General features: G+C 46.5%; 2 protein-coding genes across 2 annotated transcripts in view; one reads left to right on the top strand and one right to left on the bottom strand.

Annotated features, from left to right (window-relative positions):
* Fnbp1 (formin binding protein 1) overlaps nucleotides 1-8,585 on the bottom strand; it is a 111,243-nt gene extending 102,658 nt beyond the window's left edge. Inside the window, exon 1 of the mRNA XM_036183393.1 lies at nucleotides 8,393-8,585. Within this exon, the coding sequence (XP_036039286.1) occupies nucleotides 8,393-8,416 (24 nt within the window). The 5' untranslated portion in view covers nucleotides 8,417-8,585. The remainder of the gene's footprint in view (nucleotides 1-8,392) is intronic.
* Nucleotides 8,586-18,157: 9,572 nt separating this feature from the next.
* The window catches only part of Gpr107 (G protein-coupled receptor 107), a 68,318-nt gene continuing 63,651 nt past the window's right edge, over nucleotides 18,158-22,824 (top strand). Inside the window, exon 1 of the mRNA XM_036184740.1 lies at nucleotides 18,158-18,302. Coding sequence (XP_036040633.1) covers nucleotides 18,180-18,302 — 123 coding nt within the window. The 5' untranslated portion in view covers nucleotides 18,158-18,179. The remainder of the gene's footprint in view (nucleotides 18,303-22,824) is intronic.

Below are 22,824 nucleotides of genomic sequence, written 5' to 3'. Positions count from 1 at the left end.
TTTAAACAGTGGGGAGAATATGGGGTCTGGGCATGGTTCCCCAGAAAGCCAGAAATCAGGAAGTCATCATGGTGTTCAGGTGAGACTGTTGAGGACCCTACAGGAATACACTGGGTACAAAGTGATTGTACACAAACACAGCAGAACCCAACCATTCTTGAGGTTGGGTGATGAGGACGTGGTGGTGGTGGTGGGGGTTATGATATTATTTTTTTCTACTTTAAGTTTATTTGAAATTTCCTATATTATTCAAGACCAGCCTGGTCTACAGAGCAAGTTCCAGGACAGCTAGGGCTACACAGAAAAATCCTGTCTTAAAAAAAAAGAAAAGAAAAGAAAATTCGTATATTAAAACACTCAAATAAACAAAAGAGAAAAAAGCAACAAAATAAAATGCTCAAACAACAAAATGAGATTTTTGTTTGTCTTTCTATGTAGCCCAGACTAACCTCAAACTTGCAGAGATCCTCTTATCTCCACTTCTAGAGTGTTGGGACTACAGTTGTGAGCCACTACACCTGGCTTAAAATCACTTCTTAGGGTTGGTGACTCCATGGGTAAGGGACTTGCCACCAAGTTTAGTGGCCTGAGTTTGATCCCAGGAACCCACACAGTGGAAGGAGAGAACTGACCTCAACTGGCTGTCCTCTGGCCTCCCTCCTGCCATGGTACATGTGCATCCCACACATATGCATACAAAGCTAATAAATGAAAATGTTATACTTTATTTGAAGAAGGAAAAGCAGAGGGCTGGGGCAGTAGAGAGCTTTCCCAGTGTGTGAGAGGCCTGGGTTTGTCCTTAGGACTAAATAAAGAAGACACCACTTCCAAGTACCACAGACCCAGGACCCTGAGAATGAATCCCTACTCACTACTCCGATCTTGGGTGAGCTGTTTACCCCCAAGAGGCTCAATTTGCCGGATCATGAGTGTCATACTGGGGTGGCCTGTGTGAAGGGGTGCCCAAAATGGACTCACTGCCGAGCAGCAGGGCATGTGACAAGCAGCCTCCCTGTCAAGGCCTTGTCTCATGCCATCATCCCAAGCAAGGGCCAAGCAAGATGAGCCACAGTCATGCTCTCCCTGGGGGCAGATGGTGGCCATTTCTGCTCATTGTGAGCTTCCCTGGATCTCCCTGATGGCTTGGTGGAGACTGTGTGAGGTCTGCAACGACCTGCCGGGCCCCTCACTTTTCCTGTCATAGGGTGACCCCCCCAGGAGGCCTTGCACATTTCTGATAGCATCTCAGTATCTTTTTCCCAAAAGCTGCCACAAGTGGTACCTGGCCCACCTTGTCCTTATGAAGGAGAGCTGGATCATGGGTGGGAAGTTCCCACAGCTCCTGGTCTTAGATGCCTTTAATGAATAGCAATCAAGACCACAGCAATTCGGGGTGAAGAGATGGCTCAGAGGTCCTGAGTTCAATTCCCAGCAACCACATGGTGTCTCACAACCGTCTGTAATGAGATCTGGTGCCCTCTTATGTCATGTAGAGATACATGCAGAACATTGTATACATAATAAAGGGCAGTGCATGGGGTGTTACAGGCTTACAGGACTGAGGCAACTATATGGTGGTTTTAGAAAAGAAAGAAATATAAATGGAAGCCATGTACACTGGGAACTGCTATTACTACTGGTCTAAGAAGTTATTCTTGGCTGGGGATGTGGCTCAGTCAGTAGAGTGCTTGCCTAGCATGCATGAAGCCTAGGATTCCAACCCGTGCTGCATGAGAAGTTCAAGGTCACCCTCAGCTGCATTTCAAGTTCCGGCCAGCTTGAGTTACATAAGGCCTTGTCTCAAAACACTAAAAGAAAAAAAAAAAAAGAACAAAAACCAAACAAGCCAAATGTGATGGCATATGCCTTTAGTCCCAGAACTCAGAGGTAGGTGGATCTATGTGAGTTCGAGGACAGCCTGGTCTATAGAGCCAGGTCAAGGACAGCCGGGGCTACATAGACCTTCTCTTAACCAAACCAAATCAACAACAACAAACAAACAAACACCCCCAAACCCCACGAAACAAACAAACAAGAACACAATTCCAATTACTAAGACGGGATACCTAACTAACTCCCCTGATGTCACATTTCTTTTTCTCATTAAGTTACTTGTGTGTAGGCGGCGCCCCTGCTGCTACAGTGTGCATGTGGAAGTCAGGGGACAACCTGCAAGAGTCAATTAAGTCTCTCCTCCCACCTGTGGGCTCTGAGACTGAACTCGGCCCAGGCTTGGCAGCAAGTGTCCTTACTAGCCCAAGGTAACGGGGTTTTTGTTTGTCTGAATTTTCCATTTTATGTGTATGGGTGTTTTGTTTGTTCTGTGTCTGTGCACTGCTTGCATGCTTGGTGAGCACAGAGGTCGGGAGAGGGCATCAGAACTCCTAGGACTGAAATTACAGATGATTGTGAGCCACCACATGGGTGCTGAGAATTGAACCCAGGTCCGAGGTTACAGTTTTAATGTAAAAGATATTGCACCCTTTGCCAGAAAAAGGGTGGATATTCTGCTGGATATGGTGGCTCACACCTGTAATGCCAGCACTTGAGAGGCTGTGATAGGAGGGTTTCTGAGTGTTTAGAGAAAAGTTGGGGCTATATCTTGAGTTCTAGACCAGCCTGAGCTGTATAGTGTGAGACTCTGCCTTTAGGATTTAAAATCTTCTAACTATCACACCAGGAGCCTAGCTCATATGAAATCATGGTACTAAAACAGGAAACAAATATTTCCATACAAATTCCTGATGACTTCACACCCACATTTTAAAATCTAATTAGATTAATATCCCAGGGCATCTGTGTACTCTTGGTAGTGTGCAATTTTTCGGTGTCAAAATAAAGCCTTATTTTTATGTGTGGGTGGTGCTGACAAAATAAGCTGAGTGATGCCCATAGGGAATGTGGCATCAGGGCTGAGCTAGGAGTCGGGATGCCACACTGGACCTGTCCTTCAGAGAAACACTTTCTACGACTCACCAAAGTCAGGCGTGAGTTCCAGAGTGTCCCACAGCCAGCATGGGCAGATGCAGAGGTCTCAGAGAATGCTATCCTAAACACAGCACATTCACATCTTCAGGACCAGCTTACACACACGGCAGGGTGAGTTGACTGCAAAGTCCTGGTCTGCTGTGTGGTGGCTTTGCTTCTCCTCACCAGAAGGGCTGCGTGCAAAGCCTGTCCCGAGGAAGGAACAGCAGTGACTGAATTCAACTAGACTTCAGATCTCTCTTCCGAGGTCCTTCTGTTCCACTCAGCACAACCAGGGGACAACTGTACATGCTGGTGGCTTTGCGGTGCTCATTCCAAACAGAAACCTCTGAAGGGTAAGGAAGAGCTGTGAACCACTGTTAATGTTCTACTTACATTTAGAAGTCACTGGGCAGGAGAGTTCACGCCTCTCCCCAACCAGAAACTGTTAATCCTCACTACTTCCGGTTGAAAAAAGAATCGGTATCGCCTAGTTTAACACCTTAACACATTATAAAGTGTCCTAATATAACTCAGCTTCCAGGTATGAGTGCTATGACCCACTGGAAGGAAACAGCTTTTCAAAAACAATTTTTATATTTGTGTGCATGTGTGTGTTTGTGTGTGTGGTGTGAGTGGGAACATGTGTCAAAGCACGTGTGGGAACAGTGGCCAGACTCTTCATTTGGGAGTGTGTTCAAAGGGCATGGGGGAGGTGACAATCTCTGCATCACCTACTCACTTCTACTGGGAATCTCAAACTGTTCTAAAAACGTTAACCTATTTTTTAAGGTGTCCAGGAATATATATGTATACACACATATACATATATACATACAATATAATAACACATATGCATGTTACACAGTTTTTTATATAATATATACATATATGTATATATTTGCCAAAATGCAGGAAAGTATTGTGATTAGGTTGACCTGAGTTTTAAGAATCAAATTTTAAACCAAAAGTGGGGGAAGGAATTCACCCATTCATTTAATAAATATTTATTAAGCTCCTACATCAAGCCAGGCCTTGTTCCTGGGACAGTAGCTGGAGCCCAGGGCCTTGTGCACACTGCACAAGCTCTCTACTTCTGAACCAAATCTATATAGCCTCTTGTACTGTTTATTTAGAGACAAGAATTTCACTGAGTTGCCCTGGAAGTGTTTCGAAGCACACCATACACTGATACCTCATTTCTGAGACAGGGTCTCACTATTTAGCTCTGGCTGGCCTGGAACTCAGAGATCCACCTGCCTCTGCCTCCTGAGTGCTGGGATTAAAGTAAAGGCCCTGAGCGACCATGCTCTGCTCACACTGCTGCTTCTTAAAAAGCATACACCAGCATCAACATCGGTGGCGGCACTCCCATGTATGTGATATGCCTGACAACATAGCTAGAAAAAACATACACATAATCTCTGCAGGTGGCTTCTTAGGATGCTAACCAGCATGTGCTTTTCAAGTTTCTCCATTTTTCTTTATTTATACCTGGCTAATTCATTCCTCATGAGCATCCTGAGCAAAGATTAAAGAGGGCAGACAGGACACTAGGAGAGGGTAAAATCTGGTCCTGTCATTAAGTCAGCTGCAAACTTGGAGTAAAGATGAAAGCTAAATTTTCCAATTTTTTAATATATTTCACACTACCGAGAAAGCTTTAAAAAAAAAATAGGTGAGGGCTGGAGAAGTGGCTCAGAGGTTAAGAGCACTGCTTGCTCTTCCAAAGGTCCTGAGTTCAATTCCCAGCACCCACATGGTGGCTCACAACCATCTGTAATGAGATCTGGTGCCCTCTTCTGGCCTACAGAGATACGTGCAGACAGACACTGTATATATAATAAATAAATCTTAAAAAAAAAGTCACCCTAGTGACCCTGCCATGACGAGCTCCTGTCACTTCACCAATGATCACAATGTCCCCAAGCTACAGCTGGGGAGATGGCTCACCATGCCACCGTGAGGATCATGACTGCCGGTATCCACATAAAAATACCCTGGCTGGGCGGTGGTGGCGCACGCCTTTAATCCCAGCACTTGGGAGGCAGAGGCAGGATCTCTGTGAGTTCAAGGCCAGCCTGGGCTACAGAGTGAGTTCCAGGAAAGGCACAAAGCTACACAGAGAAACCCTGTCTTGAAAATCCCCCCAAAACAAAACAAACCAAACCTGCCATTTAAGGAGGCAGAGACAGGAGGATCTCTGTTAGTTTGAGGCCAGTTTGAAACTCAGGGATTCATGTGTGCTATGCAAGCTCTCTTCCACTGAGCTATGACTCCACCCCTTTCTGTGCTCTGAAATTATTGACAGAGATTCTCACTTTAAGTTGCCCAGGCAGGCCTTGAACTTTCAATCCTCCTGTCTCAGCCTCCCACTAGCTGGGATTACAGACCTGAGCCAGCAGGCCTGGCTTTATTACATTCCTTTGATACAAAAAGACAAGGCCTAACATACACATACATGAACCTAACTAAGTTATAAACTATGAGTTTTGCATTAATTTTTAAAACTTCCTGACATTTTGTAATTTTTCAAAGCTCACCTAGACTGTGAATGCTTTCTGCCATAAACAGTTTTTAGAAGAGAAGTGTTTCACTCCTTAACAAAGCAGGATGTGGCTTAAGCGTGGGCTTTTCATGTAGAATGAGTATTCGGAGCCAGAAGCTTTTTAGGGCCTTGGAGGACTTTTACTAAAGTCCCAAGACTATTTAGAATCTGCTAAGATCAACGAAGGTCCATGAGAGCTGCCACCTGCCACCAATCACTCATGGCCATCCAAATGGTGCCACTCCATCTAGAAGCATCATTGTGCCAAGTGAGGCTTTAGCACCCCATCATTATCTCATTACACATGAGTGAGGTCCCAAAGCCACCATGTAAGGAAAGCCCTTAATCAGGGCCTGAGCCTGGTTGCCAGGCATACTGTACATCGCCAAGCCGCTGACCACTAGGCACACAGATGGCTTCTTTAGCCCCAATTCCCTTCCTTCCTCTGGGCTTTCTTTCCTCCTTCCTTCCTTCCTTCCTTCCTTTCCCTTTCTTTTTTCCTTGAAAACTGCTAAAAAGTAATATTAATAAAAATTAGGGGGTTGGAGAAATGGCTCAGAGGTTAAGAGCACTGGCTGATGCTCTTCCAGGGGTCCTGAGTTCAATTCCCAAAAACCACATGGTGGCTCACAACCATCTATAGTGGGATCTGATGACCTCTTCTGGCATAAAATCATAATTCAGACAGCACACTCATATACATAAAGTAAATAAACAAATAATAACAAAAACTGCTTTAAAAAAAGCTAAGATAACTGGTAGTTGACATGTTGGCCTTAAAACACAGATTTTGCACCAATTTTTCATGACAGTGTCCTAGCATGCTAACCCATTCCTTCCATTAAACTATAAGCACTGCAAAGGCAAAAGCCTGCCCTCAGCATGCTATAAAAACAAAACAGAAAACAAAACCACCTTTTTTCATTGCCATATACTTCATATATAATATGACTGGCCAATTTGTTATTGGCCATAACACACAAGTTTACCAAGTAAAATAAATCCAAATATTTCATATCTCTTCTATTAACAATATTTCCCAAGTGTTCTCTTTTTTCTCTCCACCTCTGGTACTGGGTTTGACCCCCAGAACCTCATGCATGCCAGGCAAGTATTTTACCAGAGTCACATCATCTCAGCAGGTCTTTGCTTTGCTTTTTCCGACAGGGGCTTGCCATGTAGTCCCAGCTGATCTGGGACTCACTGTGAACTCCAGGCTGGATGCAAACTCACAACAATCCTCCTGCCTCAGCCTCTTCAACCTTAGGATTACAGGGGTGAACTGCCAGGGCTTCTCTTGTCTTTGACTTCCTGTCTTCCACTCTCAAAAGATAGGCAGGAAGCTCAGTCATGCTTCTTCCTCCAGCCACCTGCCCTCTAGATCACCCTGCTAGAACATTCTCCAACATGGCTGTTAACTGTCTACTCTCTCAGTCACTCAGGAACCATTCCGCTGTTTGAGTAAGTGAGGGGGAACACATGCCCAGACTTCCGTTCTGCTGCTGACCATGACTTCTGATGTTACCCCACCCCATAACAAAAACAAAACAGAAAAACAAAAAAACTCAAAACAAAAATAAACAAACAACAAAACCCCCAAACAAAACTGAGGGAAATGAAAATAAGGAAACACAGAGCACTCAAAGGCCCACCGTTTTGCCTAACCTAGGTTTCTCCAAGTACTTCACAATATGTACTAATTTAATTTTTTCAAAATGGGTATTTTTGTTTGACAGCTGAATGAATGGGAATTCTCTTGACAGAGGATGTTTACAGAATGAGTGCTCCCGATTTAAGGGCCAGTGCTCCCAGGATTCTAGTATTAAAAGAATACTTTAGTCTAAGAAACGGTTATGTAAAAAACAATTAAAGCAAAAGAAAAAAAATCAAGGAAGATGCACTGCATTTCCCTAATTGCCCTAACCTTGTTTTATTTTGACATGACATTTCTTTGGACAGCAACATCATCCCACACTTTCTCCTCCACACCCTTCACAAATGGAATTCAGAAAGGTAGTCAGCGGGCACTTTGGAATCCATCACTGAGAGTGACTGGTCATGGGCCCATTTCGGCGCAATAACCGCGGTTTCGTCCCTACCTTCACCCAGGCCACAGCACTGCCAGCCTATGCTCACCCAGCCTTTCCCAGGTGCTGGAGTCCAGAGGAAGGCAGGGCAACAGGCCCTGTCCCTCGGCCAACAGCCTCTCTTTCCCAGAGATGGCCTGAGGTCTGCCCTGGCGTCCTCTGACCGCTCTCGGTAGGATCGTTTCCAGACGCCAAGCTGCTTGCCAACCCACCTGCACCCCAAAACCAAGAATCTTGCGAGGCCAACCCCTCTTAAAACCGTTTCCTCTGGGTAGCAGGACAGAAACAGGTTCCCGGCAACCGGCCCTTCATGGTATCCTATGATCTCCCCTGCCGCTGTCCTGCGGACCAAACGCCGCAGCCCCCCTCAAATTCAGGATCTGAGCTGTTCCCAAAGAATTACAAGTGCGCCCCAACGCCCCGGGGCTAAAGTCTTCACTTCCAGAGAGACCTCAGCCTTCGCTCGCGGCACCCCCAAACCCAAGATCCGAAACCCGGAGCCTGCCAGGCCGCCCCGCCCCCGGGAGCAGCGCGGGATCCGCCCGCACCCCGGAACACAGATCTGCCCTAGAGCTCTGGCCAGGGGCGCGCGCAATTACGCAGTCCGGCACGGCGCGGGCCCCACGCCCCCGGGGATTGCCCGCAGGTCGCCGTTCCGCGAGCCCTGCGCAACTCTAAGGCCGCCGGGGCCACCCGATTCGCGTTCCCTCCTCGCTGGGCGACGACGCGCGCAGAGGCCCCTCGCCGCGCCTCCCGCCCAGGCCCGCCCGCGGCCCGGCCCCTCACTCACCCAAAGCTCGGTGCCCCAGCTCATGGTGCAGGGACCGGGAAGGGGCCCCCCGACCCCCTTCGCCGGCGATCGCTGAGCCCGAGCGGGCACTGTGAATGCGGAAAGCCCGCAGCCCGTCGTTTCCTCCGGCCCGCGCCTCCTCTAGCCCTGGCGCTCTCCACCTCTCGTCTCTCCGCGCGGAGCAAAATGGCCCGAGGAAGCAGCAGCGACCGCCGCAGCGTGCCCGCCCCGCACCGGAGCCGAGGGGCGGGGTGGGGCGGGACGAAAGGCGGGGCGGGGCGGGGCTGGACTGACAGCTCGCGTGTACCGTCCCGCCCCCAGGCTCACTTTGGCAGCGTTGCCCGGGGGTCCGGAAGGACGCGAGCCCCTTGGTACTTCTCCAAGCCGTCGGTTTTCCGGCAGCCAGCGCGCCCTACGCTCTCGGGACCCGCGCTCACTGCCTGTAGACTGGCCCGCTCGTGATCATGACGCTCCATCGCGGTCTGTCCTCCACCCACCGCTCCCAGCACAGCTTTGCATTTCAGAACTTTCGCCCGGCGGCCAACGCCCACTTTAGAGGCTCCCGGAGCGGCTTCTCCCACCATCCAGCTACTGCAGAGGCCCAAGAAGCCCTTTTCATGGAAGTGGGGCCTGGAACCGTGACGTCGTGCACTGTATACACAGGGACGTTGAGGCAAATAGAGACGGAGCAGATCCGGGAAACCAGGGAAGGAACTCAGGGATCAGCGCTCAAAGAATTATAATCTGTGGAACAAGCTCTTTCCTAATTGTTCATCCAGGAATCTCAGCAGTGAAGTCCTGTTACTCCGCTAAAGAACAGCAGACCCTCTAGGGCCCCGAGAACTTGGAGGGTTCAAATCCAGCCTCCGAGCTCATTGGTCTTGGACGGATTTCACCTCTAGTAGGAGAGCCCCAGCTGCCCAAGGAAGGCAGTATCTGCCAGTCCCGCCCTAGTGGTGTGAACTAAGGAGGTAAACTGGCTGGTGGCTGGTACAGAATGGAGACCATCTCATTAACCCTTCTAAAGCTCCACAGAATGTCATTGCTCACAAGCTGTGAGGAATCTGGGGGCTTCCAACTGTTTCAACGATTTTTCTTTCTTTGAATGCTACTGCTGAGACCTTTCCTCCAGAGCCATGGCCTCAGGAACAGGTCCCTCTTCTTCTTTTTTTAAAAAAATAATTTATTTTCTAAAGATAATTCTTATTGTATGTACATTGGTGTTTTACCTACATATATGTCTGGGGCAGGGGTCAGATATTGGAGTTACAGACAGTTGTTAGTTGCCCTATGTGTGCTGGGAATTGAACACAGGCCCTCTGGAAGAGCATCGGTGCTCCCAAGCACTGAGCCATCTCTCCAGCCCCACAGGTCCCTCTTCTAAATGGTTTCTCCACTTCCTGCTCTCTTTGACCTGTTCATTTTCCTTCAAGGAGTTAATTCTTCTCGAAGGATGAATCTCAGCCCAGTGTGTAGTCTCAGTACTCTTGAGAAGAGACAGGAAGAGGCCAACCTGAGCCACATAGTAAGTACCACGCAGGCTAACCTGGACATCAAAGTGAAACCTTGCCTAAAATAAAATAAAAATAATAATAAGAGTGTGGTGTTGCCGGGCAGTGGTGACGCACGCCTTTAATCCCAGCACTCGGGAGGCAGAGCCAGGCGGATCTCTGTGAGTTCGAGGCCAGCCTGGGCTACCAAGTAAGTTCCAGGAAAGGCACAAGCTACACAGAGAAACCCTGTCTTGAAAAATCAAAAAAAAAAAAAAAGTGTGGTGTGAGGCAGAGGCAGTTGGATCTTTTCTATGAGTTAAAGGCCTGGGTTACATAGTGAGTTCCAGGCCAAGGACTACAATAGTGAGACTTTGTCTTAAAAAAAAAAAGAAAAAAGAAAAAAGAAAAGAAAAGAAAACACAAAATAATAATAATTTGTTTAAAAAGGAAAAGGAAAGAAAGAAAAAGGAAGGAGGAGTGGAGCTGAGAACCTTGCCTCAAACCTCAGGACCTCCTACTTCCTTTGCTGAGTAGTTACATTGAAACTATCAAAACTTTCAGGTTCTTTTGTCAGTTACAAGCCCCTCCCCCATCCTTTGTGTCTGTTTAAATATTTTGTTTCCACATTTCCTAGGTCTGAGCAGTCTTTACTCCCTAGACTGCCAGATATGTGAGAGTCAGGATTGCCAGTAGGCCAACTCCCTGCCAAGGCAGATTAACGGCCAGGGTGCATTGGAGGGCTTGGCAATGTAAACAATGTTAATTAACAATGCCACAGTGTTTTGTTTTGTTATGTTTCATTTTTAATGTGTGCGGGTGTTTTATGTATATCAGTGTACCACACTGACGTTTGGTGCCCTTGGAGGCCAGCGAGGGTGTTGAGAATCAAACCTGTGCTCTTAGCCACACTGAGCTATCGGCCCAGCCACAACAATGCCACTTATATTTGCTCAAAGCTGGAAATGGCCAGTTACTTAGCAAGACCCTGCCTGTATCATCGTCGACTTGCAAAAAATAGTCTAGCCAGGAGGTAGAGCAACCTGTGCCCTAACGAGAAAGAAGCAACTGCAGAAGGGAGAGATGCCCGAAGACAGAACTGTTTATGTGAGGAAGCAGAAATTGTTCTGGGACCCTTGAAAGCCACAGGAGGTGCAGGAGCCAAGTTAACTGGATACACTTGAAGTATCTTTCACTTTTTAAAGTCTGGAGGACAACTGGAAAATGCTTTGAGTCAAAAGCTTCAGAAAATGAAAGAGAAATGCAGTATTGATCTTTTACAGGGGTGTTCTCACCCTATGCAAATGCTAGGCTCACCACAGCCTCACACTTGCTCCACCTTCATTCACAAAGTTGTGGTCTTTGCCTTTGAATAATCTGTTGGCATGGAGGGGTTAACCCTAACAGAAGGCATCTGAACAAACACAACACAGACCCTACTTGCATAGGCTTCTTCCTGGTTGGTTTGCTTTGTTTTAAAAATTTATTATATTTATCTGTTCACTTAGTATGTGTGTGTGGGCTTGCACATATAGCACACATGTAGAGGTCAGAGAACAACTATGGGAGTTGATTTCTCCTTCTACATGTGGTTCCCAGGGATTGATTTTAGGTCATCAGGCTTGATGGCCTTTACTCACTGAGCCATCTTCTGAGCCCTTCTTTTCTTAGACAAGATTTTACTCTGTAGCCCAGGCTGGCCCAGAACTCTGGTGGGTGATCCTCTGGGTTCCATAGGTACTTCTGAGAAGTCAGAGGTAAATCTAGCAGAGATTTAGACAGTCCTAACCCTGTATGGAATTAATGAGCATCTCACTTGAGGTTTATAGGGAGGTACCTGTTCAGGGGCAGATGGGTGTGTGTGGTGTTCTGAAGCAGGTGGGGATCCCAGTGTCCAGTCCTTACTAGGTGTGTGCCTTCTGACCCCTTATACCATTGGAGCCTCACAGACTCCGAGGAGGCTGAAGTACCGACAGGCACTCGCTTTAGTGTGGTTCAGACCTGCAGAGCTCAGGGCGGGCAGCTGAAGGGCTTCCCTTCCCCAAACCTCAGTTTCCTCTCTGATGACCTCACGGCCTCTTCAAATACTAAAAGAAAATATCTGCCAAGTGCTTAGCAAAGAGCACAAATACGAGTTTCCTCTCCCCTCCTCATGTGTGCCACACAGCAAGGAAGCAATGTCTTACAAACTGCTGCTGTCACTAGATCCTTAGGCCTGAATGGCAGGGCAAGATGACTGGTTGTCTATCACGAGAGTTTCCTAATGACATCCCAGAACCCCCCCCCCCCCCATACACACACACACACACAATGGTTTCTATCTGAGTTTAGCTTAATTCACAATGGAGTTAAGTCTCAATAAACTCCTATAAGCTTTTATATTTTGTGATCTCTGGCTGGCTGGAACTCACAGAGATCTGCCTGCCTCTGCCTCCTGAGTGCTTACAGAGGTATGCCATCAAGCCTGGCTTACTGTTTGTTTTTTTTAAGACAGGGTCTCATGTAGTCTAGGTGGACCTCAAACTCACTATGTAGCCAAGGCTGGCTTTGAAATGACCTAAGTACAAAGAATGCATTTAGTATTCCAAGAAACCCACATGTTTGTTGAGCCATGGTAAATTGAGAACTGGTTGTACATACTCAGGACGCCAGGAAGCAGCTAAGAGGAAGAACTAGGAACAAGTTAAAACTAGGAACTTTCTAGAGAGTGCAATCTTAAAACTGCAAGTAGATTTCAATACCCTATGGCTGAGTTCTCTAAAGGTCTGTAAAGACTCCATAAATCATGAAACACGGGCTGCCTGGAGCTGGGCAGGTTGTAGACAGTGTCCCCAGGTTGACAAGTGATTCTCAGATTCATTTCCATCACACCTTCAGCCCTCAGAAGGTGTGTGGGCGCCACTGGACCAACATCTTCCCAGTTGCCAAAAAGATGCTCTCAAGGGTTTCCTCTGTGTCTGAAGAGATGCCTGGGATTCTCTACTGCAATCTGGAAGACATGTCCAATGGATGTTACCAGGCCCTGAGAAGCCTCTGGTTCCTTATGGCATTAGCTTTAGGGTCTAAGAACTCTTCTGAAAAGACAGACAGACCCGTGGGACAGTTCAGCAGGTAAAGGATCTGCCGTCAAACCTGTCCACTTGAGTTCTATCCAGGTGACTATGGTGGAAAGTGGGAACAGACTTTTGAACATCACCTTCTGACCTCTACATATTCTCCATGGCATGTGCTCCTCCCCCAATACATATATAAATAAATGTAATACAAACTTTGGTAAAAGGACAACCAAGGGGCAGTTATGTCTTATTTTCTCCAACAGTCCAAGCCCAGGCTAATATTATCAATAGCATTGTATTCCAACTACAAGTTTGAATTCAAACACGAGTTTCCTACCAGTGGCATCCCTGAACTGATCCTGCACACTGTAAAGGCTCCTGGTTAAGATAGCAAGGCTCAAAGCCAGGGTTTAGGAGCTCTGCCCTTCTTGACCTCAGTCAGTGCCTTGGTTTCACGCTCCCTGGAAAGTGCTGCCATGGGAGAAGCAGGCATAACTTGTTTTGTTACTCAACAAGATATGCTGGTTGCGGCATCCGGGTTACACAAATGTCCTTTTCTGGAAACCAGGCAGTCATGTGTTATACCTTTCTGGGACCCAGTGTTGGTAGAACATTCCACATTGACTTCTTGTAACAGGTTTTCAGAGACTATGTCAGGGGGGTTTTCATGCTCCTTCCTCCGGTTTTCAAAATAACCCCTGGAGTCCACAGAGTTCCCAAACACACAGAGACAGACATTCTCACAGACCACTGACCACATCTGATTGGTGTGGCCCTATGGAGGGGTTGTCATAATTCCCAGGTTTCAAAATGAAGGATTCCTAAAGATTTAAGGTCTGGCTAAAGGAAAAAAAAAATTCACAACAAGGAAAAATTCTTCTTTGGCATAGATATTTTACCACTACAAGGGGAAATGAGGATACCTGGGCATTCTGTTTTTAATATCAGTCAAATTTAAAAACATACATTCTAAAAAGTGGTATTGAACTTATTATTTATTGGTCTTTATTATTTTTACTTATGTGTGTATATGTGTATGTGTTGTATGTGTGTGTGTGGGGGGGGTAGGGTATCCATGGAGGCCAGAAGAAGACATTGGAGTGACAGGTGGTTGTGAGCTTCCTGATGTGGGTGCTGGGAACTGAACTTGGGTACTCTGGATGAGCAGCAAGTGCCCTTAACCACTGAGGCATTTCTCCAGCCCCACCTTATTATTATTATGAGACAGGTCTTACTACACAGCTCTGATAGTCCTGGAACTCACTATGTACACCAGGCTGGCTTCAAACCCACAGAGATTCATTTGCCTCTGCCTGCCAAGTGCTAGGATTAAAGGCATATGCCATCATGGTTGACTTTTATTATTACTATATTTATGTGTATATCTGCATGTATGTGTGTGTATCAGGTGCCCATGGAGGCTAGAAGAGGTTATAAGTGGTTGTTAGTCACCAAGTGGGTTCTAGGAAACAAACTCTAGTCCTCTACAAGATCACTAAGTGCTCTTAAGTGCTGAGCTATCTTTCTAGCCCAGGTTATTATTATCACTGAGCACTGGACTTTAAAAAGTGAAAAACAGGATGGGATTATAGCTCAGGAATGAAGACTTGTCTAGCTTGCCTCAGCACTACAACGTCAGAAAGGAAAAACTCATTTAAAAATTCATGTGTTTACTTAACATTTTTAAAGTAAAATTCACCTAAGTAGAAATGGCTCAATAATTAAGAGCACTGACTGCCCTTCCAGATGATCCAGTTCCAATTCCCAGCACTCACCAACAACCATCTGTAAGAGGATCTGATGCTATCTTTTGGCCTCTGCAGGTTCCTGCATGCATATGGCATGTATACATATACACTCAGGCGCACACACATACACATAAATAAATATTTAAAAATTTTCCTTAACTTTCTTTAGCCTTTCTTCTTGCTTCCCTAAACAAAATATCATATTTTTCACATTCTTACTCTTTTTCATGTTTTGAATGTTCTGGTGTGGGGGACTGAACCCAAGACTTCATTCACGCACATGCTAGGCTGCTTAGGTACATCCCCAGCATGTGACTTTTACCTCAGACTTCTGTCCTGGGGTCACAGCTATCTTACCATGCCAGCTTGTTACCTTTTTTAAAATACAAAATTACAAAAATCAGAAAGCTGAGGCTGGAGAGGCAGCTCAGCAGTTAAGGGTGTGGACCGCTCTTATGGAGGACCTGAATTTGGATCCCAGCACCCATCTTATGGGGCTCACTACCACTTTCCAGCTCCAGGGGTTCTAGAACCCTCTTTTGGCCTCCAGGAAACCTGAAATCACATGCATTTCCCCACTCACACACATACACAAAATAAAAAGGAATAATAACTCTTTAAAAAATTACAAAACTGTTCATATTGAGTAAGAAGCCCAGATCCACTTCTGTAGCAACTGAAGTTTCAGTCCTGGTTTTACAGATGCCTGCTAAAACTACCCAAAAGGCTGTGTGATCTTTGGAAAGTCACATAATGTTCTCTGGCACTGATTTCATAGCTGTTAAATAAAGTGGACAAATCTGGGTTACCTCCAGAGCCTTCCAGCCTAACACAGTATGCAACGGCCTTTCTAAACACGGCAGGACAGAGGGTTTTGCCTGAGTGCGCTGGCAGGTCATTATACAGGAACAGACTGCTTCTGAATTAGTTAATCCAACCAAACCTCCTCTGAAAAAGAAAATACACACCTTATAAGACTTTCCTGATTTTAGGTGGCATAACATACATATAAATCACATAACCAATTAAGTTCACTCAGAAAACATTTTCTCATGTCTCCGCATAGAGCTGCAAAAGATTAATTCTAGAGTTTTCTGCTGGAGGTTCCATTATCTGTCAAGGGGGGTGGGATCAGATGAAAATCCTGTTCAAACAAGGAAGACTGCATATTCAAAAGAGATGGCCCAAGACCCAAGGGAAGGAAATAAAGAACAGCCGCCAGCCAGTGGTCACTGCCTTTTCCTCCCATGAAGCTTAAAGGTATTTTAAGATAAACTGCAACCTGTGTCTCCACCTACATGTTCTACTTTCACCTTGGAAGAGGGTGCGGCTGAGCTTGCCCTGGTTTGTAGTCTTGGGAAGGATTAGGAGATTTGTCAGTTTTGAAGATTGTGCACACACAGAGGAAGCTGACCCTCTGGAGCCCCGGCTCACTTTCAGCTCTGTGCTTCTGTATTTCCCAGCGCTTTGTGATTTTTTACTTTATTAGACAGAGTAGCCCCAACCAACCAAGGGAATTTTTTTTTCCTTTTTTTTTTTTGAGACAGGGTGTTTCTCTGCATATTCCTGGCTGGCCTTGAACTCAGAGATTCACCTGCCTCTGCCTCCAGAGTGCTGGGATCAAAGGTGTGGGCCACCACTGCCAGCTCCAAGTGAATTTTTACCCCCCTCTAGATAGGGTTTCTCTATGTAGTCTTGGCTGTCCTGGAACTTGCTCTGTAGCCCAGGCTGGCCTCGAACTCACAGAGTTCCGCCTGCCTCTACCTTCTGAGTGCTGGTATTAAACTGCCTGGCTCCCAGTGAACTTTTTCAGTTGACTGTTTTGTGTTCAGCTGATGTACTTCCAGAGGATTAGAGATTGGGTTCCTAGCAAGCATACTGTAACTCCACACTGTGAGTACACTGTAGCTCCTAACCACCTGTAACTCCAGCTCCAGGGACCTGATGTTCTCTTCTAATCTCTTTGGCACATATACACACAGACACATAAATAAAAATAAACTAAATTATCTATCTACCTATATGTAATTACATTTATAGATATATCATGTTGGGTTGGAGACATTGCTCTGTGGTTAAGAGCACTTACTGCTCTTCCAGAGGACCTGAGTTCAGTTTCCAGCACCCATGATGTCGGGCAACTCACAACTGCATGTTAACTCCAGCTCCAGAGGATCTGATACCATCTTCTGGTCCCCTCAGGTACCTGTACATGACACAGACAGACAGACATACATACACACACACACACACACACACACACACACACACAATTACAAACAGACAAAACTTATGTATCCCATTCCTAATTCCAGTTAAAAGTTTTAGGACTCTGATTCTGTCACAGGTGTCAACATACCTATAAATTGGTGGTTGCCTGGTAGTGGGGTTCCTAGTGGTTTTTATTGTGTCCTGTTTTGTTTAAATGATTACACACATACAGACACACCACACAAGTGCACTTGCATACACTACTTGTGTGTCCAGTTAAAACAAGAATCTAACATCAGGCAGTGGTGGCACACACCTTTAATCCCAGCACTCGGGAGGCAGAGGCAGGTGAATCTCTGTGAATTTGAGGCCAGCCTGGTCTGCAAGGCTGAGTTCCAGGATAACAAGAGCTGTTACACAGAGACACCTTGTTTCAAAAAACTGAAAAAAACAAATAAAAGAATTTAAAAACTAAACAAATTTGACTATCAGCAATTTTTAATATACTTGTTTCCTGTAACTTCTTGATAAACAATGGTATCGGGTACCTACTATCAAGTCCTCAACTGCCAAGGACCAGAAGCAAAGTCTCCACAGGGACTACAATAGAAGACCTTAAGGCTCAGACTCTAGTGGTGGCCAGAAATCACATGAGGCAAAATGATGTATCACTTTAAAATGTCCATGTGATCCCGGGGGAGAAGTATGACACCTACCTCTTCTCTGATTAGATCGTCCCAAAGATTAAATGCCATTAAAAAAAAAAAAAAAAGCCTAGTAGATTGCTTCATATGGACTCAGAAAATCCTATTACTACAACTCGTTCGCCTGCGGGTTGTGGTAAAGGGCCTAGGATAATCAAGGGGTCTAAGACAAGCCAGCGATTTCTAAGATATTACCACCGACGACAGGCCAATCACAGCCAGAGAGTGTGTGGCAGACACTGCGGGTTCCAGCCTTAGGTCCAGGTCCCTCACTCCCCAAGCCGGGAGAGGCAGAAAGGAGGCCCCCATTGATTGATCTTGGCCCGGCCCGGTTGTCATGGCACACGCTTCAGGGTCCTCACAGGGGCTCCACCGGAAATCTGCACTGAGAAAGCCAACTGACAAGTCCTGAGGTGGCTAGCTCAGGTCCCTCCGTGAGCAGAGCTGCATTTCGCAGTAGAACCAGCTTAAGCACTTCAGAGGCGGCGGCCGCGCCCACTTCCGGGGCACTTCCGGGACGCTGCGCTTTGACCCGGAAGTGGGTGGTAGAGGAAGTAGCTGGTGATGCTGGAACAAACATGGCCGCCCCGGTTCCCTTCGGCTGCTCGGGCTCCTGCTGTCTGCGGCTGCTACCACTCCTGGCGCTGCTGGAGTTGCTGGTCGACCCCGGCCTGGGTCGCGTCCACCACCTGGCGCTCAAAGTAAGGCCTGGCGAGATGGGGATAGGGACGGGGAGTGGAGACGGGGGCGCGGCAGCTGCTCGGGGCTGAGCCAACTTTGGCCCTGCGGGGTCTCTAAGTTTGGCTGCGGAGCTAGGGGTCGGCGCGGCCCCGTGGGGACGGACTACGCGGTGCCGGTGCCTCGGCTAGTCTGGTCCCTGCACTTTGGAGGTCTTGGGGAAGGGGCCCAGCTGCGGCCTAAACCCCAAAGGACCTGGGAGACCGCTCCTGCGATCCCTGCTGGCTTCCCTGGGATCCACGCCGGTAGTAACCTCCCTTCCCTGCTCACCCTTACACAACTTTAATCCCAATTTCTCTTGTCGGTGATCTCCGCCCTTCCGTGCGCTTGCACCTGGCGCTTTGAAGGTGTGTGGAATCTTAGCCTTTTTCCCTGCTTGGTATAGGGTGCTCGATTGACTGACCAAAACAAAGATTCCTAAGAGGAACTCAAATCTCGCCTGAAGTATATGCCTTGATTTCAAAAAGAAAGAAAGAAAGAACAACCGTGAGAATTCAGACTCAGCATTCAAAGTGTTTCAGAGTAGTGGGTCTTTTTCTTTCTGTCTCTATGTCATTGCCCAAGGGAGTTGTTTATGACAGACCTGGAATGAACACTAGAAACTGCTATTGGTGACCCACAGTTTAAAGTTCTCTAAGGCTTACACAGAGTTGTCAGCAGGTTAATATATTTGGGAACAGAAGATGACATCATTATGACTCAAAGCTTTGTACATTTCCCTAATAGTGTTTCAATAAGTTTGTGGACGTGGACACAGCTGTCTTGTAAAACATATTACATTAATTGTGAAGCATCAAGTCTTGGGGATGTAGAGTTTAAAGAATAGAGACAGACTCTAGATTTGAAGCCTGGCCAGATCTATACAGGCATACTTGCATTGCCGGCTTTTGTTTGTAAATAAAAATGATCTCAAGTAAAGTGACTCTTCACCACAGCAAGACAGGTCAGTCTTGGCTCCTTCTGAAGAAAGGAGCTTGTAGGAGCTGTCCCCAGAGAAATACTTGTTAAAGGCCACACAACTTTCTTGGCCTTCGGGTGACTTCATAATCCTTGTGTAGCTTATCAGTAGTTCCCAACTTGCAGGTTAATCACTCTGGGCCTAAGAACTTTTGATTTCTAAATTCTCCCATTTTGAAGTTTACAGCTTGTTTTTACTGAGAACATATTGTAGCTGCGATCGTAAAGCTTAGGAATTAGAAACAAAACTTAGAACCACATCTCCTGTTTCCTGGTCAATATATCTAGTATTAAAATGCCAGGTGCCTGGTATCATCAGGTAAGCACTGGCAGTATTATATTGGTCAGCCTTGGTGGCCATTGTATACTAGCCTGAGTGGAATAGTTCTGGAATAGTTCTGGAATAGTTCTGTGGTTGATTGCTTCTCCCTTGTGTCAACTTAGTGTAGTTCTTGGATTGATTCTTTCCTGTGCCAAATGACTTGGTTTTCTCTCTTGTAACATGTTTCCTAAGCTTATTCTATAATTGGTACTAGAATCTTTTTTCTTAGTCTTAAGTAGATGACATTTACCCACAGCGGGCCTATTAAAGAGGCACGAGATGGTCTTGCTTTGCTTGAGGTTGGGAATCATAGACTTGATCAGGTTAAAAACCCAGACTTGAAAGAACATGAAGTAATCACCAACTATCAGGAGTATAAATCTTTGTGTGTATTTGTGTGTGTGTATGTACATGTGAGAGTAGGTGCCTTGGAGCTGGAGTAATAGGCAGTAGTGAGGTGCCCCATGTGGGTGATGGGAACCAAACTTGGGTCCCCTGTAAGAGCCATACATTCTCTTAACTCTTAACTGCTGAGTCTTTTTCTTTCTTTCTTTCTTTCTTTTTTTTTTTTTTTTTTTTTTGGTTTTTCGAGACAGGGTTTCTCTGTGTAGTTTTGGTGCCTGTCCTGGATCTTACTCTTACTCTGTAGACCAGGCTGGCCTTGAACACACAGAGATCTGCCTGGCTCTGCCTCCCAAGTGCTGGGACTAAAGGCCAGTGTAGGTACAGTTGTATTAGGAACTTCCATGTGCCTGTGCTGTAGCTAGTCCTGCCCCCCTGCTGATGTCACTTCTCTCTTATCAACTTTTTATAGTTTTCTAAATTAGAAAAGAATCTCTCCATTTTTAACTCACCACCTGTATTTTCCATCTCCTATTTGTTTTCTTGGTCTTCTCATGTCTCATGTCTTTTGACCTTTCTGTATATTCCTTACTCTTTTTTTCTACTTTCTTTCTTTCTTTTTTTTGAGACAGGGTTTCTCCATGTAGTCCTGGATGTCCTGGAACTCACTCTGTAGACCAGGCTGGCCTCAAACTCACAGAGATCTGTATGCCTCTGCCTCCGAGTGCTGGAACTAAAGGTGTGTACCATCATGCCTGGCTTATTCCTTACTTTAAAAAAAAAAAATTTATTTACTTTTATTTTGCTGAATGTATGTCTGTGTGAGGGTGTCAAACCTTGGAGTTACAGTTGTGAGCTGCCATGTGGGTGCTAGGATTTGAACCCAGGTACTCTGGAAGAGCAGTCAGTATTCTCAACCACTGAGCCATCTCTCCAGCTCCTTATTCTGTACTTTGTTTGTTTGTTTGTTTGTTTTGAGACAGGGTTTCTCTGTGTAGTTTTGGTGCCTGTCCTGGATCTCGCTATGTAGCCCAGGCTGGCCTTGAACTCACAGAGATCCGCCTGCCTCTACCTCCTGAGCACTGGGACTAAAGGCATGACACCACTGTCCGGTTTATTCCATACTTTTTAAAAGCAACTTTTTTGAGGTATTAATTTCTGTACATAACAGTCACATGTTTAATTGTTAGATCCTTGTGGTTAATCATTACTCACTATAATTATCACTATATTTATTATTTACTATAATTGTTGCCTTCCATAGATCGCTTTTTCCCTCACATAACTCATTAGTGTTTAGTTCCTAGAACCTAAGTATCACTCTCTTGGTACAAAGGGCAAAGAATTTGTCAAATCCTTTTCCTACAACTGGATCTGTGAGGCTCCATGGGGGAACTTAGAGCTGCATAGATCATCAGAGCTAAGCTTAAAATGGCTTTCAAACCAAAACGGGAAAAAGTGATTGTCAGCTCCCCCTTCTCTGCTGAAAAAGTTATTTTTTTTTAAATATATTTTTTATTTATTTATACACTCGCCAGAAGAGGGCACCAGATCTCATTATAGATGTTTGTGAGCCACCATGTGGTTGCTGGGAATTGAACTCAGGTCCTCAGGAAGAGCAGTCAGTGCTCTTAACCTCTGAGCCATCTCTCCAGCCCAAAAAGTTATGTTTTTAAAAATGTAAAATGGGCTTTGAAAGGCTAAGAAGATCTTTCTGGCCAGGCGGTGGTGGCGCACGCCTGTAATCCCAGCACTCGGGAGGCAGAGGCAAGTGGACCTCTGTGAGTTCGAGGCCAGCCTGGTCTACAGAGCTAGTCCAGGACAGGCTCCAAAGCTACAGAGAAACCCTGTCTAAAAAAAACCAAAAAAAAAAACAACCAAAAAAAAAAACCCCAACAACTTTTTGACTAGGCTGCTGGCTGCTGACTGGAGAGATGAGTGCTGTGGGGACGGTCTCTGCCCAGGTGGGGGCTGCTCACCTGGGGGGCAGGGCCTGGCTCGAGTCCCACCCCCACCTAGCTGAATAAATAACATCCCGTGGTGATGGTGTACCTGGGTACCATTGGGGAGGTGGAGGGAGAGTGGAGCCTGTGGGTGTGGGCAGAGGACTTTGCTGGAGTAGGGACCAGAGGGGCCTCCGTGAGGTTCTCAGTTTGTCTGGCTGCACTGGGATATGGGCTCCGAGAAGAGGCTGCTCGGTTGTGCCAGGGCTCCAGTTCCAGGAGGGGACAGCAGGTCTCTCTTCTAGCCTCTGGGACCAAGGCCAGACTCAAGACAGGGTGTTGGCATCACTGCTCTCAGGCTGGCTGCTGGCCTCCTTGTCTGGGGTACTCCCAATGCCTGTCCTTGTGCCCCTGCAAGTGCCAGCTCGCCCGTGTCTCCAGCTAGCTTCTGCATGCTCACAGCCTCTGAGTCACCCTGGATGTCAGGCACGGATTCTGACGGTCTGTCTGGTCACAGGAGATGAAGTCCGAGTTGTAGTGGGTAGCCATCCCAGCCTTGGCCTGGAAGTTCCAACCCCATTGAGGCTTCGGTAATGGTCACTCCCACAAGGCGGGGCTGAGGGAGGAAGCTGAAGACCCAGGAACGAGAGGAGAGGCTTCTCTTGGTTCCAGGACCCTGGACGCTGGAGGTAGACTGAGCAGAGTTCTCCAGAGAACACCAACGGACTGCGCCATACCTTTCCCAGACCCTGCAACCTATCCCTTCATTTGTAAGTTAGCCCACAAAATAAACCTCCCTTTTAACTACGTGGAGTGGCCTTAATAATTTCACCAATACCGAGTAGGAGGACTCAGCCTCCATCATGCCTGTCATGTCGGTCATCGTCGGTCCTCGGACCTCATTTAATTTCTTTTTCCTGC

The sequence above is a fragment of the Onychomys torridus genome, chromosome 4 (assembly GCF_903995425.1).
Source record: "Onychomys torridus chromosome 4, mOncTor1.1, whole genome shotgun sequence".
Classification (NCBI taxonomy): domain Eukaryota; kingdom Metazoa; phylum Chordata; class Mammalia; order Rodentia; family Cricetidae; genus Onychomys; species Onychomys torridus.
This window is presented reverse-complemented; position numbering and strand designations above follow the sequence as displayed.